This window comes from Sparus aurata, chromosome 22 (assembly GCF_900880675.1).
Source record: "Sparus aurata chromosome 22, fSpaAur1.1, whole genome shotgun sequence".
Taxonomy (NCBI): domain Eukaryota; kingdom Metazoa; phylum Chordata; class Actinopteri; order Spariformes; family Sparidae; genus Sparus; species Sparus aurata.
Genome location: NC_044208.1, coordinates 356,589 through 375,000, shown reverse-complemented (window position 1 = coordinate 375,000; position 18,412 = coordinate 356,589). Strand labels below are relative to the sequence as shown.

Here is an 18,412-nt window from a genome sequence, read left to right as displayed (position 1 = left end):
TAAGGTTGTTTGTGCTCACTTGTCTCAGCTGGTAAACCAATAATTTAGGGGGTCTTTCCCCAGATTCAGATACTGTGTGTCTTAATATTGTGTAATATCTTAGATTTGGCTTGCACTTTGGCTAAAGTGTCAGATTCAGATTTGAGAATAAGTAGCTTTTTGTATAAAGACGGAGAAGAAGCATATTCATCTTCCAATTCTGTTATTGATGTAAGTAATTGAGACTGGCAATCCCCATGCTGCCTCCCCTGAGATCCAGAAAAGGCTATAAGTTGGCCCCTAATATAAGTCTTGAAGGTCTCCCAAATCAGTGAAGCAGATACTCCTGGGGTGATATTGGTACCTACAAAGAGATCTATTTCAGATGATATATAATTGGTAAATGCTTCATCTGAGAGTAGTAATGGGTTGAAGCGCCTTGGACAACAAGAATTTGGCTTGTCTGGGAAGGAGAGCTCAAGGGTCACAGAGGCATGGTTGGAGACAACGATAGCATTGTAGGAAACTGCACGTACTTGGGGAAGTAATTTGTTATCTTACAGGAAAAAATCTATACGTAAAAAGGTGTGATGAACTGGGGAAAAGAAAGAAAATGTTTTACTTTGGGGATATAGGAATCTCCATGGGTCGGAAACCCGATGTTCTTCCATAAAAGATTTAATTACATTGGAAGATTTTAAACTACGTGCAAGCTTCCTGGAGGATCGATCTAGAGTTTGGTTTAAGCAGCAGTTGAAATCCCCACCTAGTATAAGATTTGGGATTCGAGGTCGGGGATTGCTAAAAACAATTTATGAAAGAAGCCATCATCATCCCACTTGGGCCCATATATATTAGCAAGAACTAGTGGTGTATTATATAGTTTACCTGAAATGAAAATATAAGGCCCATTTGGGTCTGCCATAGTGTGAGATACTTTAAATGAAATGGCCTTATGCATTATTATGACCATTCCTCTAGATTTACATTTAAAGGTGGAGTGATACGACTGACCAACCCAACTCCTTCTTAATTTGTTGTGTTCAAGAAGGTCTCAAATGTGTTTCTTGCAGAAAAGCTACCATTGTGTTACGCTTCGCAAGTGATGTAGGACTTTGTTAATTTGGACGGATGAATTTAACCCCTTGACATTCCAACTCACAAAAGACTATGTCCCTGCTCTGCTCAAACTACTGTTTGACCTATTTATGAACTATAGATTGAAATAATATACTGTGTAACACCCTGGAGATATGTAAGCTTTGCACATAGATGAAAAAATAAGAAAAAGAAAATAAATAATACAAAATAAATAAATAAATAGATAAAAAAAGAAAACACTAAACAACAGCTCCAAACAAGCTGCATTCGAAAGCACCAGTGTACCTTCCAGAAACTCCTTGAAAAGAAGCATTTTCCAGTTGCTTCAAACAGGACCATGTGATATCAATGATAAACTTACAACACAGAAATACTTGAAATTGAAAATGTCATTCAAATCACACATTTTGACTGAGGGCACAGTAAGAGGCTGCACAACAGAATAGAATGCAATACAGAAGGGAATCAGGGGGAGAACAGATTGAGAATATAATCAGAATCGGAATAAGAAACGCTTTAATGTCCTGCAGACGAGGACATTTGTTTGTCTCAGCAGCAACAGAATATTACAAGAACAAAAACCAGTGAGTTTTGTACAGACTTATTGTACAGTGCAGAGTACAGGGTGAGGTCTATAGGGATCAGTGCTGGTTGTGCAGTCTGACAGCAGCAGGGGGGAAGGACCTGCGATACCTCTCCTTCACACACTTAGGGTGTATCAGTCTGTTGCTGAAGGAGCTGCCCAGTGCTGAGAGAGTGACCTGCAGGGGGTGGGACTCCTGCACAAGCAGTGATGACAGCTTGTTCATCATCCTGCTCTCTCCCACCACCTGCACTGAGTCAAGAGGGCATCCCAGGATATTACCGATATTTTTTTTTAATTAAAGATTTTACTTATGTAACATTTCACTAAAATCTGTACATGATACTCATCTGATAGTATCAGAGGCACAGGCTACGCGTATGGAGGGCATGTCTATCGGATGGTCTGTTAACTGCACAGGTCCCTCACTCAACTTAATAAAGAGAAATGTCTTACAAAGCAACGTTACCAAACCAAACTAAGGTAACATAGTAACTGTAACTGTCTTTGGCAATGAGGAAAAAAATACTGCTGTACGTGGAGAAGCATCTGTCCTACTGACCCCTCGTCACATTTCTGCCCTAAAAAGGGTGTCTGTCACCGGCAAAAAACTTAAACTCACCTAGTGTTCATGATGAAAAAAAAAATATCAGCGACCGTCAGCCCTCTGGACCGAGACTTCAGTGAACTTTCTCCCGGAAAAGAGCCTCCGTCCTCGCGGGTGACAGAGTCAGACAGCGACCTGTTTACTTATGCCGATTATGTAATTATGTAATTTAGAGCGAATAATTTAACTTTGTCACTTTCCAGGATGTTTGGTGGGTCAGGATCTCAATCACAACTAGGGTTGTGTATCATTTGAATTTGAACGATTTGTCTCGATTCCGGTTCCTAACGATTCTCGGTTCCGATTCTTTTAAGAGGCAGGGTCAAAAAAGTCTAGGATATTTGAAATGAGCTAGCTAACCAACGGTCTTTCTGAATGAAATAGTCTGACCTTCTCCATCAATTTTAATTCTATGAACTTTTTACTTTTTATAAACTTTACTATGAATTTCTCACAGGGCTGTTTTCAACTACAATATAAATATCAAATCTATGAATTTGAATATAAATATTATAAATTATGAACACATTTTCACAGGGGTACACTTTCCGCAAGAGAGCTTTATTTTTGAAAACCTCATGAAAACACATTTACACATGAGTGTATGATGCTGCAGGTACTTAAACATGTTACTGTGCTCCCTCTGATGGGCTAACCTGGTGCAGAATAGCAAATAAACAATAAGAAACAACTTGTAAAACCCAGTCCAGATTAGCAGCAGGTACAGTATAAAATCAGAAACAGTTCTTGTTTAGGAAAATGACCATATCTGCCTTCTCAGGCAGGATGCGTGAGCGTTCTGGACAGATAGTGTCTCCTGCTGTGGAGAACACACGTTCGCTGGGTGTAGAAGAAGCTTGAACGCATAAATAGGAGAAAGCGAGATCTGACAGCAAAGGATAATTCTTTTGTTGTTTCCACCACCATGCAGCAGGGTCCTCAGACATAAGGACCGGTGGAACTTCCTGGTATATCTGCAGCTCTCTCTCCACTCGTTTCTTGATGGACATGGAGCTCTGCTGTGACACTATGTTCTGTGCCTCTTCCTCAGCGAACAGCTCCTCCAGTGGAGTCTTCCTGGGCAGTTTGCAGGGAGGCTGTTGTTAAAAAACCAAAAAAAAAGGTTCATCAGTATTATCACAAAAAAAAGGTAAAATCTCCATTAAAGGCATGATCATTATTTAAAATGAAAACCTATATAATATCAGCTATCGTACACTTACACTCTCCTGCTCATCCTCATTCTTCTCCTTTGCCTCATTCTCAGACTGCATGGTGCCCCCATCAGCTCCACAGTCTTCCTCTGTTGACTACAAAGAACATAATTAGCATTTAGATCTTAGATTTTAATAGCTGAAAAGGACAGTTGTGCATGAATGACACCTGTTAAATCAGCTTTCTCTGGATCTGGTCCCAGATGGTGTCATCATCCAATTTATGTTTAAAGCGTGGATCCAACGCAGTGGCCACTTGGAGAAAGTTCCTGATCTCATCATTCTGCAAAACACATTTGTTCGTTCTTTAAATGTTTTAACAAGCCACAGGATATTTCTATTCTTCAACAATTTCTTTCCAGGTGCCCTGCAGTCACTTACCTGGTAGCGCTTAGATAGGTTTGCCCAAACCTGTTTTTTAAGGTTTGACACAAAGACTGTGTCTCCATCTTTTACAGCCAGGTCAGCCTCAAGCTTTTTTGAGGATAGGCAGAATCTGTCCGCATGTGGGAGTCTTTTCGGACGACACACAGAGTGCTGAGGTGTAGAGCACCTTCATCAGGTTGATGAAGTCTTCAGCTTTCCTAAAATCCTCCTCAACCGAGCAACTTAACAAAACACCTAACATATGCACTCCCTACATTAGCACATTCACATTCACTCTAATACTGTTCTTTGAATTTGTATTTTGTGTGTACTGGTATTTTTTGTCTAAGCTTGTCTATCTCTACCTGTCCCTGTCCATATTTTTTCTCAGCCGCTGATCCAAGCTGGCTGCTTGAATTGCAGGGTACTGCTCTGTGAATCTCTCCAGCATTAGGTACAGAGAGTTCCAGCGTGTTCTCACATCAAGTATGAGTGAGTGTCGGGGCAGCTCTGATAAAAACAAGAACATCAATTTTAAGTCATTTAGCAGATGCTTTCATCCTAGGAGACAAACAATACTTTTGTAAAATTGGACTCAAATACTGTAGTACTACTCTGCAGAGCTCATAAATAATAATAAGATCAGACATATAAAGTCTTTACGTGTCAATGCACAACAGCTAGATAAAGTGAACTTTGTGTGTCTTACGTAGAAGTTCTTGCTTCTCTTGGAGAACCACCTTGGCCATCAAGCACCTCTTCATCTACACAACAATGGTTCGGACCTTGGCCACCCACTGACTCACTGAATTTAGGGAGTATAGACTTTGTGCTGCTAGATTAAGTGTATCGGGCAAAACAGCACAATTTCACAAATCGCAGGCGCTTAATAGCCACATCCATGTTGGCAGCATTATCTACAGTGATTGCTACAATTTTATCAGATATGCCAAACTCTGACAGAACATCTGCCTTCTCACACCATTAGACAGGTTTGTGGATCTGAGTGTCGCGATTTCAACTTCGATACGTGTATCGTTACAGCCCTATATAGCGGTGTAATGTTACCTACGGAGGAGAGTCCGCATCCACACAATCTGCCGGTGACGCACCGTTATCAGGGGCAGTAGAGTCGTCTGGAGATACTGAGTGAAGCCAAACGAAACATTCAGCCTCACACGGAGCCTCTCTGGTTTTTGTCTTGAGACGCAATGATCTGTGTGCTCAGTCAATCACCGGCAGAGAGTCCAGGTGCAAAGTCTCATTTAGCCACTTAGCCATCGAAGTAGCAGCCTGACTCCCCTCCATGTCCTCTCTCAGGCCAATCACTCTCACATTGTTCCGTCTGGACTGGCTTTCCAGATCCTCACATTTAGCTTTCAGAGAAGACACCTCCTGGCCCAGGTCGAAAACAGCGGTCTGCAAATCTCTGACAGATCCCCGCAGAAAGAGGCGGTGTTTTCGAGGTTAGCTAGCCGAGTCGCGTGGGAGTTACATGTCCACGGAGCTATCTTCACTCACGTCTGGACAGCTCCATGACCTGAACCGGAAGCCACCGGCAAAAAACTTTAACTCACCAAGTGTTTGTGTTGAAACAAAATCAATGAGACGGTCAGCCCTCCCAACCGAGACTTCAGTGAACTTTCCCCAGAAAACCGCCTCCCTCCCCGCGAGTGACGGCGTCAGATAGAGTCCAGTTTACTGATGGTGATTATGTAATTATGTCATTTAGAGTGAAAAACTTAACTTTGTCATTTTCCAGGATGTCCTTTTCAGGATCTCAATCACACACATTTTAACAGCATCCATATGATTATAAACTGTCAGTGATAGGGCGATAAAACAATAACGATATCTATTACGATAGACAGGTGATCAATATCAATAGAAAATACGTTCAATAGAACGTTCGATAATTTCACTGAACTCCGTTAGAAACAGGTGATCTGCGAGCGGCGAAATACAGTGTGAGGCCCAGTTGCTGGACGGCCCAGTTGCGCTGAGGCGTAGGGATACGGAGGTTCTGAGGTTGAGAAAATGTAGTGCCAAAAGAAAGGGCGGTCTGACGGCGATGTAAAGCGGTGTGAATTTTCTCTATACAACGTACACTTGCAATAATATAGATTTTTTTAGGTGGGCCTTGTTTTAGGTGGTCCAAACTGAGGATGTGCTAATCGGCAATTACGGTAGGGAACAGATCGACTATAGATATGTACCTCATATGACCCCACTTCAAAAAACCTGAACTATCCCTTTAACATATTGTCAAGCAGCAATGTCAGCTTCCACACTATTTTGTCTCATGTCGTAGATACTGATACTGAAATCTTGAAAATGATTTTTTTTTCAAAAATCTCACCTGTAGTCACCATTTAAAGGGTTATTTTTCAAAATGTTCTCGTTTCAAATGGGTAAAAAAAAAATCAATAATTATTGATATCGACTGATATGAAACACTTTTTCAGGCCAGATCGCCCAGCTTTAGTCAGTGGGTACATGTTTAGATTAACAAGAGGACATTGGGGCAAACACCCTGAAAACACACAGACATCATCATCATGACATGTACCGTCATGCCTTTTTAAAGTCGTTTAGATAAGGGATATTCACTGATGAAGATATGGAGTTGGTACCACGTGCTACATAAATTGTATTATATTCTGTTGCATATTAAACTGGGCATGTAGGGTTGCTTATAGTGCCATGTAGAAACAGATCAGCAGCAGTTGTAGCATGTCTAATATAAGGAGTGTTAGCCTCATCCCCCCCATCTTCTCTGGTGTTTTCTGATTTGGAAGGTGATACATTTTGAAGCAATCCATTGTATCTCACAAGAATGTCCATACACCTTGGACAATAATACAGATATCTGGCCAATATTTTTCAATAACACGTAGTTAGCTGATTAGTTTGCTGTTATGATAGGTGTCGCACAGTGATTTATTGCACGGTTAGCTTAGCGTCCTCAAGATTGCCCAATAAATCATTGATAGGCTATCATCCTGTTGTGTAAATTAAATGTTTTTTTTACTCACATTTTTGCTAATATTGTGTTGGTCTCATGTCATGTATTTTCAGAGGCATTTAAATTTTTGAGGAAATGAAATACTAAAAACAATAAAAACAATTTGGCTGCCCCCTGCAGCTACTCCCTAGGGATGCCAATATTTTTTTTTAATAATTGTTGAAGACCCAGGGTTAAATAATATGGCTAACCTGTTGGCTTGTGCACAACCTGTCTGATCAGCTTGCTTAGTTTCCAGCCCTGCTGTACTTCACAGTAGCTATGTTTATTATACCCTCTCAACAGTTGAGTGAAAAAGTGAACCTTAAGATTTCAATGATCACAATTAACACACTTTCACACGTGTGTGTGTGTGTGTGTGTGTGTGTGTGTCTGTGTCTGGGTGTTTATCTGTGTTCCACAGAAGATGCAGCAGCAGTCCCAGACATGCAAACTCCCAGCAGTTGTCCCAGCAAGAGCCCCTGCACCTCTAAGCTCAATGACAGCACCCTTGGGGGAACGTTTATTCGCTGGGAGGAGAAAGCTATACCCTGGTGGGTCCCACTACACAGCCTCTCTCACCCTAAGTGAATGTCCCCACAGTAAATGCTTACTGCAGTCTTTTTTCATAATACACCTCATGGTGCCAGAGATGTTTCTCTTTTCATAGGTTGTCAAGTGGAAGAGGTCAGGAATTAAGTTTTTTATCCATTCTGGGAGAAAGTCTTTTTATCCAACCCTCCTTATCATTCGACATTGTTTCCTTCTTTTTTCATGCAATTTAATTTGTAAAAATTGTTTGTTAATATTTGCAATAATGCAGCTTTAAAATAAAATAATATTCCCTGACGATAGCAAAAAAGCACAAAAGTCAAACTTTCTGTCATCTTGAAAAATAAAATATACATAAAAATAACAATTCTAGTGAGTAGTAGTTTACTATTCTTCCTGTGTGCCTGCAGCTCCCTAGTCCTGGATGAGGTGGAAAAGCAGAGCACCTGTGAGCTAGAGGTCGATGCTGTGGCAGCAGACATCCTCAACCGCCTGGAAATTGAAAGTAAGAAAACACTCAGGACAACTACCCCACCTGCGGCTACCCTCCACCTGTCTGGGCCAGAACTGTAGCCCACTCTGATGCTGTTATAGGAAAAAGACCAGATAAAAAAAGATGAAAGGTCGTCTGCTGAATCATAGGTGCTTAAGGTGCAGAACACAGCTGTTCAGTGCACCTCCACCCATCATATCCATTAGTGGGGCCCTATAAAATCTGTTTTATTATTTCCCAAATTCCGTAAAAAAAAATGTGTGTTTATAATGTAAATGACTAAAATGTACACAAATTAAATAGAAATTACCTTAAATTTATTGAGGTGACAAACATATTTCCTCAATACTGTACCGTACAGTACATTTAAGTGCATCAAAAACATTTTTACTTCATCATGTCTTCATACAGTAGTATATTTTGTGTTTTTATGGGTTTCATTTGGGTTTCATTGAATAAAAACATGGTCAGCTCTCAGGCAGTTCAATTAAATGTTTGCATACCAAAATTGTTCTGAAAATTTAAGTTGTAGATATTTGAAAAATTAGCAAAGATGACCAACAAAATGAGAAATTATACCCGGAGGTTATGTCAAGTTATCATACTAACCAGCTAGCAGTGAAAACACCAACCCTCCCCCTGTCCTCTGAGCTCCCAGCCCAGGCAGAGTCAGCTAAGGGGGCTAACTAGCTAACAGCAGCTACTGTTAGCAGCAGTTAACAGTCACTCTGGTATTATATGCCAATAATATGAATTGGACAGGTGGCTAACTCTCGCGCATTACACCTTTAATCATGATTTCTCAGGTCTGCTTCTTTGCAGAACAACAGTTCACCTGACACATACAAGTCGTTCGGGAACTGCTCGGCTCTGTACTGAGGGGGTAAATGTCGAGTTTCTCAGTTTTTTCACCGACGAAGACAGAGCCGGGCAGCCGCTTCACCATGCTTACATTGTTTTGACGGGGGAGCTCAGTCTGTGGAGGGGGCTTGTTGTGCCACCCAGATGTGCTTCCCTCCATGCAGTTCTCCCCAGACATACGTTCCTCTCCACACGAAAACAGCATTTCAGTGAAATTATGTCAAATTCTGCAATATTCTGCGTTAAAAAATAGATGCCGTTTTAATTGGCCAATTCCGCGATTCAGTGATGGCAGAAATCATAGGGCCCTACATTAGCAGTCCTGAAGATAAATGTGTGTGGAGCTGAGCTAATACCTCCTGTCACAGGGGAGCAGAGTGCGGAAGAGATAAGTTGAGATGAGGGAATCCAGTATAGAGGGATGTTTCACTGACCCATAATGTAGATGGCATGATCTGACAAAGCCCTGCACACAACAGAAGGAAGTGTTGCCTTTGTTTGTTTAAACCTTAGGATTTAGTGACTCAGTAGTCTACTCACCCCACACTGATGGGGTAATAGACTACCAAACTTCAAACTACAAAACATTTCCTGAATTTCACAGCAAAACAGTGTTGCAGTGTTTTCCTGGACAACTGAGTAGCTGGGGACTTGTTTTAAAATGTAAAAAACAGTCAGAAGTCTGGAGATCCAAAATTGATTTATTTGAATTTTGGCTTTTCAAATTAATTGGGGATCTCAGAGCTTCCAGAGACTTGCACAGGACCAGCTGTATGGAGCCAGTTGTTTTTATACATTTCAAAACAAATCTCCAGACACTTGTTGTTTTGTTGGTTAGTTTGAGACTGTTGCAACACTTGTTTGCTGTGAAACTCCAAAAATGTTTTGTGGACATAAAGGTGAGTAGATAATGCCTGAATTATATTTTTGGGTCAACTGTTACTGGATTCATTAGTGCTGTACTGGACATTTTTGTCTTTTTTTCCCTACAGTTGACGCCAATCACAGGCCAGGCCAGTGCTGTTTAATACCAAGAAACGTTTGTCAGAAGTAAAGTCAAATGTTTCTCCAGTGGGTAAATCTGGGTAATTCAATTGGTGTGAGAAGCCACTAGTGTGCAGAGTCCTTCAAAAGAACTGCTGAGTCCCTGTCAGGATGACAGCCTCAGGTTACTCCAGTTCAGCCAGTTTTGCTGAAAGTATTATTTGTGTGTTAGAGACTGTACTTGTATGGAGGCTGCAAGTGTGCAGTGGGTCTTGATGATTTAGATCCTGCTGGATACAGAAGCATAAAGCACAGCTTGCATCTGTCTTAGTGAAGAAAGGAAAGGAGAGGCCACTCCAGGGCAGGCAGTGCTTGTGTTCTGACTCATACTTTTCCATCTGTTCTATAACAGTGTATAAAAAGTGCACTGCTAAAAATAGGACTACGGTATGTATGGGTTGAATTTTAGGGGTTAAGTTTGGAATCACTCTGATTTGGCAGCCATAAAAATTGAAAAAGTCTTTGTCGTAGGTTTAAAACTCCTTAGTGAGACAATAATGAAGCATGGTGGAATTTTGAGCTGACACGCTGCTGTGACTCTCTGCTGTGTCCAGATCAGATTGGCAGGAACCCTGGCCTACAGGCCATCTGGGACGATGAGAAGCAGAGGAGGAGAGAGAAGAACCAGGCATCCCAGATAGAAACCCCCGAGTCACAAGGTGAGAGGATCCACAATGGAAAATTTGTCGTCATGTTTTTCCTTGCACTTTGCTGAACGCTGTGTGACAAGAATTCAGTCTAGGTTGCGATGTCAGTCTGTCAACTGATTTGATGCTTTCTGACTTTCAAGGGTTGCTGGCAGAAATGTTCATAAATTTTAAAGGAATCAGCGACCAACACATACCATATTTTCCAAACTATAAGTCTTTTTTTCATAGTTCGGCTGGTCCTGTGACTTATAGTCAGGTGTGACTTATATATCAAAATATACATAAGGAGTAAACATTACAAAGAATAAATGGAGCGCCTGTCAGTCCACACGGAGGGAATAGAACTGTCCCTATCAAACTAGCGTCTGGAGGCTCCGTGCACACAGCGGGGGCGACGCAGGAGACCAAGAGATCCAATCCCAGCGATGGAGCCTGGGGTGAAGTGACAGCAGAGGTCCAGGAGCTCCTGCGCTCAATACCCGGAGACTCGCCAGCAACGGCGGAGCAACGGGGGAGCAGCGACCATCTAACATCGCCGCCAGCCGAGGAAGACCACAGCAACAGAGGAGAGCGACAAAGGAGCCAGGCGGTGAATAACCCTGAGGTTGTGGTGGAGGGAGGACCAACGGAGCTCGGCTAGAATGGCACTCAGTAGAGTGCAAACCTCCGGCAAGGCCAAACAGTCCTATTTGTACTCACTCATAGATACCATCCACCTGGTAGTTCTTTCATCAAGATCCATGCGTTAGTCCCAGAGAAATGAACATAAGTGTGGAAAAATGTCCTATTTCACAATGTTAATGAAAGTGAGAAAAAATTCTTGGATCTACACCAAAAGGTAATGAGGTCTACACTGGGTGGTGACACATCCTCTATCCAAGCTTTGAATAAACCGTACCCTAGTTTTTGTGTCATCTGCTGACAAACCAAACAACCAACCAACCAACACACAGTCATGGGCAAAGACATCACCTCAATGCCAGAGGTGATCGGACACATTGTGTTTTTAGCTGAGCTGATGATGGAAGTTGTTAAGAAGACATCTCACTTCTCTCTCATCTCTGTTGAAAGAGGCACATGTGCAGAACTATCGGGCAACTGACAATGCGGTTACTTTTCAAATTTCTTGATCACTACTTGAACAGAGACATTACATTTCATTTGAGAAAGGTGAAGAAATCAGTGTGTCCACCTGGAAACATTCATAGCAGCCGACTACTGCAGAGTCATTTGACGTGGGAGTGCACATGGATTATACAAAAGCCAGATGTTAGTGGGTGTTGTTGAGTTTTTTTGTCTAGTGTGAAGCTGGTGAAAATGCAGAAGAACAATCCAAAGTTGACACAACAGCCCTCAAATCCGCAAGCTGACATGTTTTGTGTCATTTGGAGGATTTTTGCTGCAGAGATTTCCATTGTTTATTTGCATAAATTACCAACATTGTATTAAAAACTTCCCATCATTACAATAAAAAACAAAAAAACAAACTTGAAATTAAAATGATGCTTTGTTTGAACTTGTTTTCATTTCAGTGGTGCCAGCCTTTCTGCTCTCCTCGATATAGTTAGGACTGTGTTTTGAGGCAATATAAATTATTTGGTGGCTAGATGTATTGTTTCATTGTGTACAGCTCCTTTGTAGCTAGTTGTGACATCTGTCTTAGTTTTGATCCCTGAGTTTTCCATTACTTACACAAGTCAGAGTATCATCAGTCTTAGAGCTTTCACATTGGTTGGCCTACTTTTAACTGCACAGGGTGGCAAGGTTTGAAAAGTGTAGAGAGAGAAAATTAGATAGTCCAGGACTCAGAAACATTATAGTTGGGACAGAAAATATGATTCAGTTGTTGGGTGTCTAGAATTGCACCAGGCCAGTCTCATTTATTGTTAGAATTTAAGCAATAAAAATCAGACGCCAGCAAATTATGCTTCTGCTTCTAGCATAATGAATTGCAGATTCTTACCAAAATGTTTAAATCGTAGCAAAGAATTTGAGGTCTTTAAAAACTCAGGAGTGTTATAACAGACAGTTTCCAGAACAGATGTATGCACTATTGAGATGATCTGTCTGATGTTTTGCAGATCGTGGGTCTTTCACCTCAACAGAGAGTGAGAAAATCTTCATGAAGAGATTCAAGGAGATTCTGAAGGAGAGTGCATTTCCCGTGTAAGTTTTTCATCCTTCCTCTAATCTTTTGTCCTGGTGACAGTTGGGATGGGACTGATGTTTCAGGACAAATTTTTGTTCTGAAAATGAATTTCGAGGTCAGGCAGAAAGCCAGTGAAGAAAAAGCTGGGACTGAAGGAAAAGTGTTTGAAAACAAGCACAACATACTTCCAGCAACATCAGCCCGACAAGTTTCCCACAGTTTCAGACCACATCCAGCACAAGTTTTTCTCCTTTTAGTTTTTTGGCATTGAACTTTAATGTAGCTGTAGCTGTATCTTTCCCTGTGCCTCTTGGCATCATGTCAGTGTCTTTGTCTCCACCGTCCTCTCAGGCCAGTGAGGGAGGGCAGGTTGAAGACATGGGAAGGAGGGATGGAGAAAGTGGGGGCAGAAGAGAGGGAGCAAGGTAGGTGGAGACAGAAAACGAGAGTGTGGTATGGAAAAATGAGGAAAGAGAGAGCGTCCCCACCCCCCTGCTTTCCCACAGTGTACAGGCAGCAAGAATTTCCTGTTATAAATAAGAGTACAGTTGGCTCGGCAGCCGTGCGTTCCTCTGCATCAGACCCAGATGGCTTCTATTCACTAACCTCTGATATTACACATTAACAGAGGAGCGAGGCTGCAGTGTCAGCTTTCATCGAAGAGTGATGGAACACACACACAACCATGAGCATGTTCGCCCTTACTGCCTGGCTCTGTCAGTCACTCTCTGTTAATGCTCACACACAGTCTGTCACTTCCTTTCTGTTGGCTTTCCCTTCCTCTTTTATGCAGCACTACTGTTGTTGCTGCATTCTTATGGACTCACTTAGCACTGCAGGCTTTGTTGGAAATGTCTAATGTCTTTTTATTTATTTATTTTCTTTCCCTCTGTCTCAGCATTTGCACTCTAAAAGTCTTTGATTCTTGGCTTACTGCAGCGTGTTGCAGGGTGTTTGAGCATCCACACTCACACAACCTGCCCACCCCTGTAAGGTTTTTTTTTTTAATCACTACTTCGTCATTGTACGATGAACACTATAGTTTTAATCTGAAACGTTTAAACTAAAATGTTGGGTTTTCGAAAACAACGGGGAAAAAAGCTCCTATTTGGCAGTATTTCTTAGTTCAATCAAATGCTTATAGGGAACCTTAAGGTTGATGAGGATTAATGAGAGCTGTGGTGGTTACCTTACTGAGAAGTTGGAGGTGTGGTACCTGTCACCTGCAGCTCTTCATCTAACAGCCCCCAGGGGGTGCTGCTTGTTCCACTCCAAAGACTGCATATATAAAATATTTCAAAGTGACCAGCTCGACAAGTGCCCAAAATGACCATTGATTTGTTCAGTAGACGCATTTTTAATGATCAACAGCAGTAAAAGCTTAACTCTCTGAACACATAGCATTTTACTGTGACTAGCCTTCTTTATAGTAAAAGTCAGTGGTCATGGGAGGTCAGGCAGAACTATCAGCAGCCCTGAATGCTGCACAACGTTGGAGTCATTGCTAATTGTATTCAGCTACCTCATGTCTTACTTAAGTGTAAGAAGACACCAATCATTATCATCACTAACCAAAACAACCAACATATTTATTGTTGGTACTCAATGCTGTAAAACATGTTAGTAATCGGAAATTCACTCTGCACTTTCTCTGCCATTCTCGTGCAACTAGCTTGCTAATGGCTTTATCATATACTAGGGGTGTAACAATACATGTATTTGTACTGAACCATTTCGGAACGGGACGTTGGGTTCAGTACAGAGCTGTGCACGGATGAGTTCCCGGAATGGAAGTTGCGTGTTTATTTTCTGCCTGCACTACACGTGCAGCCCGTTTACGTCATGGCTAACGCTAGCAAAAACCAGAGCTTGAAGACCCTCCCTTGTCGCTAAAGTATCCTGCTTGGGAACACTTCGGCTTTCTGGTTAAATATTGCAACAGACATTTCCGGTGTGACAGTTTAACTGGTGTTCATTTAACCGGTGTGGGTCTCAGATGTGCTGGAGGTGTGGTTTGACAATCCCGTCTGGAGAGGGGTCCTCGGCCATGTCCGCTAACCAGGAAAAACATTCCAATCACCCTGCTCATTGATCCAAGTCATGTATATGTATATTCATTTAGACGTGGCTTGAACACTGCTATTCCATACAGAGATGCCGGGGGCTGCGACCTGCAATCCACTGTTCAACGAAAGCTACAGAGCACACAGTGACAGTGTAGGTGACTGTGTCCATGCCTGTCCAAAAAAACGCGACTGTCAATAAATCATCCAAAAGGGCATATTTTCGTCCTTATATCTTGGTAATGAAACATGTACTCACAAATAACTCATGGCTGGAGTCAAAGTGGACAAGTTAATCTTTCTCGCAAAAAATAATAAGGTATAGAAAAAATTAACAGGGCTACATGCTTGTACTGTTAATGCTGCACTTTTGTTCAAAGCCTCTAACAAGCTGTGAGGAATTTATTTTTATAATATTTCATATAGTTTTTGTTTAACTATATTGTCTTCATTGGCAAGCTTATTTTATATATATTTTGTTTATTTGATAATCATTTATTAACTTATTACCGCACGGCAGCACAATGTTTTATTTTATTTTCGTATTTTGTATGTAATAATTAATTGTTGGTTTACAAGAGTTCTGAATACACAAGCAAATTTAGGTTTTGCATTTTGTTCCCATACTGTACGAAAATGAACCGTGACCTCAAAACCGAGGTACGTATTGTACCGTGATTTTTGTGTATCGTTACACCCCTATCATATACACATGGCCCTGTGGCAGACTTCACTCATACCTGCCTGTACATGCAGGAAAGTACATAGTAGAAAAACAGGCAAACCGAGATGATTGAATGGGCCTATTAAAAGCCTGTGACAGCCATAGATGACGATTTTTAATTTTTTTGATTGCTATTGGAGTGTTGATAGATTTTCGAAGACTGTAATAAATTGCTTCTAGAATAACTTACCAACCCTAGCTTTGATTAAAATGTTGCAAACAGTTAAATGAAAGTTTTACCACCCCAAAATGCAACAGTATACCCACTATAGCTCCGTGTTTCATTCACCTGAATGTTTCATTTGTAATTACAAATGGTACAGGACAGTAGCAGATTATCTTTGCTCTTTGTTTCATCTTCCTTCCATTTTTCCTTCCTTAACCACATTATTCAAACTCTCTCAGTAAAACAAAGTCGGTTAGGCAGCGAGGGGGCGTGGCTACATAGTGAAATATGTTAATCGCTGCAGTAATCTCCCTCCCTTGTTGCCTCTAAAGTAGTTGGCTAACAGACTAAGTAAGTGACAGCCAGACAGTGTCAGGTGCAGTCATAGATAGATAGATAGATAGATAGATAGAATTACTTTAATGATCCCAGACTGGGAAATTATTTTGTTACAGCAGTAGTGGGTCCGCAAATAAAACATTTCATACATAAATAGAATCCAATATATACATAGTGTATATATACAGTGCACAGTGTGCTATAAACAGTAAACAATAATAATATATACAACAAAACAAAATATGCAAAATATACTATAACAATAATAATATATACAACAAAACAGTAGAGAGACCAGAGTTCTCTGTCAGGCAGAGGTGAGAGAGTTGTTGTATAAAGTGATGGATTGTGGCAGGAAAGATTTCCTGTATCTATTGCTATGACAGCGAAGCTGAAGCAGTCTTCCGGAGAAGGTGCTCCGCTGTCTGACCAGTGTGAGTTGGAGAGGGTGGAGAGGATTATCCATGATGGATAACAGTTTTTTCAGTGTCCTCCTCTCCACCACAGCCTCCAGAGTGTCCTGTTTGCAGCCAATCACAGAGCCAGCCTTCCTGATCAGTTTGTTGAGTCTGTTGGTGTCGCTGGCTCCGATGCTGCTTCCCCAACAAACCACAGCAAAGAAAAGTACACTGGCCACCACAGACTGATAAAAGATCTCCAACATCTTGCTGCACACGTTGAAGGATCTCAGCTTCCTCAGGAAGTAAAGTCTGCTCATCCCCTTCTTGTAAACAGCTTCAGTGTTAGATCTCCAGTCCAGTCTATGGTTGATGGTAACACCCAGGTACTTGTAATCCTCGACTACCTCCACATCCTTTCCCAGAATGCACAGAGGTTGGAAAGCCGTCTTCCTCTTCTTCCTGAAATCTATCACCATCTCTCTGGTCTTGCTGATGTTCAGCTGCAGGTGATTCTGTCCCGTCCACTCCACAAAGTTGTCTACCAGTGCCCTGTACTCCTCCTCCTGTCCCTCACTTATACACCCAACAACAGCCGAGTCGTCAGAAAACTTTTGCAGGTGACACGACCCGGTGTTGTACTGAAAGTCAGTGGTGTATAAGGTGAACAGGAAAGGAGACAGTACAGTCCCCTGTGGAGCTCCTGTATCACTAACCACCGCATCAGACAGAACACTGCCCATACGGACAAACTGTGGCCTGCCTGTCAGGTAGTCAGTAATCCAGGAGATCATTGTGTCGTCTACACTCATCAACCGCAACTTCTCCCCCAGTAGCAGTGGCTGAATGGTGTTAGAAGCACTAGAGAAATCAAAGAATGTGATTCTCACAGTGCCTCCTTCACCATCCAGGTGCGAATGGGCTCGTTGCAGCAGGTAGATGACAGCGTCATCAACTCCCAAGTGGGGCTGGTAAGCAAATTGCAGAGGGTCTAGCAGGGCTCTCACCTGCGGCCTCAGGTTGGCCAAAACCAGTCTCTCCAGCACCTTCATGACGTAAGATGTGAGGGCCACTGGTCGATAGTCATTGAGGTCTGATGGTGTCGACTTCTTTGGAACAGGAACCAGGCAGGAAGTCTTCCAAAGCACCGGTATTCTCTCCTGACCCAGGCTCAGGTTGTAGAGGTGTTGTAGGACAGGAGACAGCTGGCTGGCACATGTCTTCAGGATCCTGGGGCTGATACCGTCAGGGCCTGCAGCCTTCTGCTGGTGGAGTCTCTCCAGCTGTCTCCTAACCTGGCCTGCAGTCACAGTCATGCGGGGGAGGCTGCCGGTGTCTTCAGTGGAGGACGAGGAGGTGGAGGAGGAGGTGAAGGTGGAGGAGGAGGAGGAGAGGTGCTGCACAGGAGAGCTCACAGCAGGGGAGTGAGGGGGGAGGGGAGGAAGCATTTGGGGCAGTGAGGGTGTGTTGGGGTCTGGAGGTGTCATGGAGACGACAGAAGGCTGTGAGCTGAACCTATTGAAGAATCTGTTCAGCTCGTTTGCCCTCTCCAGGCTGCCCGATGACTGTCTGCCGCTCACCTTACACCCAGTGATCTGCTTCATACCAGTCCACACATCCCTCACATTGTTCTGCTGGAGTTTGGCCTCCAGCTTCCTCCTGTAGGCGTCTTTACAGGCCCTCAGCATATCCCTGAGTTCATGCTGCACTCTCCTCAGTTCTTCCCTGTCTCCAGACCTGAACGCCCTCTTCTTCTTGTTAAGAAGGACTTTCAGGTCATTGGTGATCCACGGCTTATTATTAGGGAAGCAGCGTACAGTCCGGGTTGGCATGGTGGTGTGTTCACAGAACCTGATGTATTCAGTGATGCAGTCGGTCATGCTGTCGAGATCCTCTCCATGTGGCTCAACAAGTGCATCCCAGTCTGTCGACTCAAAGCAGTCCTGTAGTGCGTCAGCAGCCTCCTGAGTCCACCTCCTCACGCTCCTAGTGTGGACAGGCTGCCGCTGAACAAGAGGCACATACTTAGGGGTCAGCAGAACCAGGTTGTGGTCAGATCTTCCAAGAGGGGGGAGGGCTGTGGGACTGTATGCATCCTTAGCATTTGCATACAACAGAT

The 18,412-nt window shown here is 42.6% G+C and overlaps 2 protein-coding genes across 6 annotated transcripts in view; one reads left to right on the top strand and one right to left on the bottom strand.

Moving 5' to 3' along the window:
• rev3l (REV3 like, DNA directed polymerase zeta catalytic subunit) overlaps positions 1 to 18,412 on the top strand; it is a 180,158-nt gene that overhangs the window by 98,416 nt on the left and 63,330 nt on the right. For 4 of the 5 annotated variants that reach the window (XM_030405548.1, XM_030405546.1, XM_030405545.1 and 1 more), the window contains exons 5-8: positions 7,279 to 7,408; positions 7,817 to 7,911; positions 10,359 to 10,463; positions 12,536 to 12,620. In XM_030405548.1, coding sequence (XP_030261408.1) covers positions 7,279 to 7,408; positions 7,817 to 7,911; positions 10,359 to 10,463; positions 12,536 to 12,620 — 415 coding nt within the window. The remainder of the gene's footprint in view (positions 1 to 7,278; positions 7,409 to 7,816; positions 7,912 to 10,358; positions 10,464 to 12,535; positions 12,621 to 18,412) is intronic. The other variant, XM_030405547.1, reaches the window with a different exon arrangement.
• On the bottom strand, positions 2,855 to 4,018 carry LOC115574200 (zinc finger BED domain-containing protein 1-like). The gene is made up of 3 exons (XM_030405550.1): positions 3,654 to 4,018; positions 3,494 to 3,580; positions 2,855 to 3,367 (listed from the first exon to the last, which is right to left on the bottom strand). The coding sequence occupies exons 2-3, from the start codon at positions 3,542 to 3,544 to the stop codon at positions 3,005 to 3,007; spliced, it is 414 nt and encodes a 137-aa protein (XP_030261410.1). The 5' UTR covers positions 3,545 to 3,580; positions 3,654 to 4,018; the 3' UTR covers positions 2,855 to 3,004.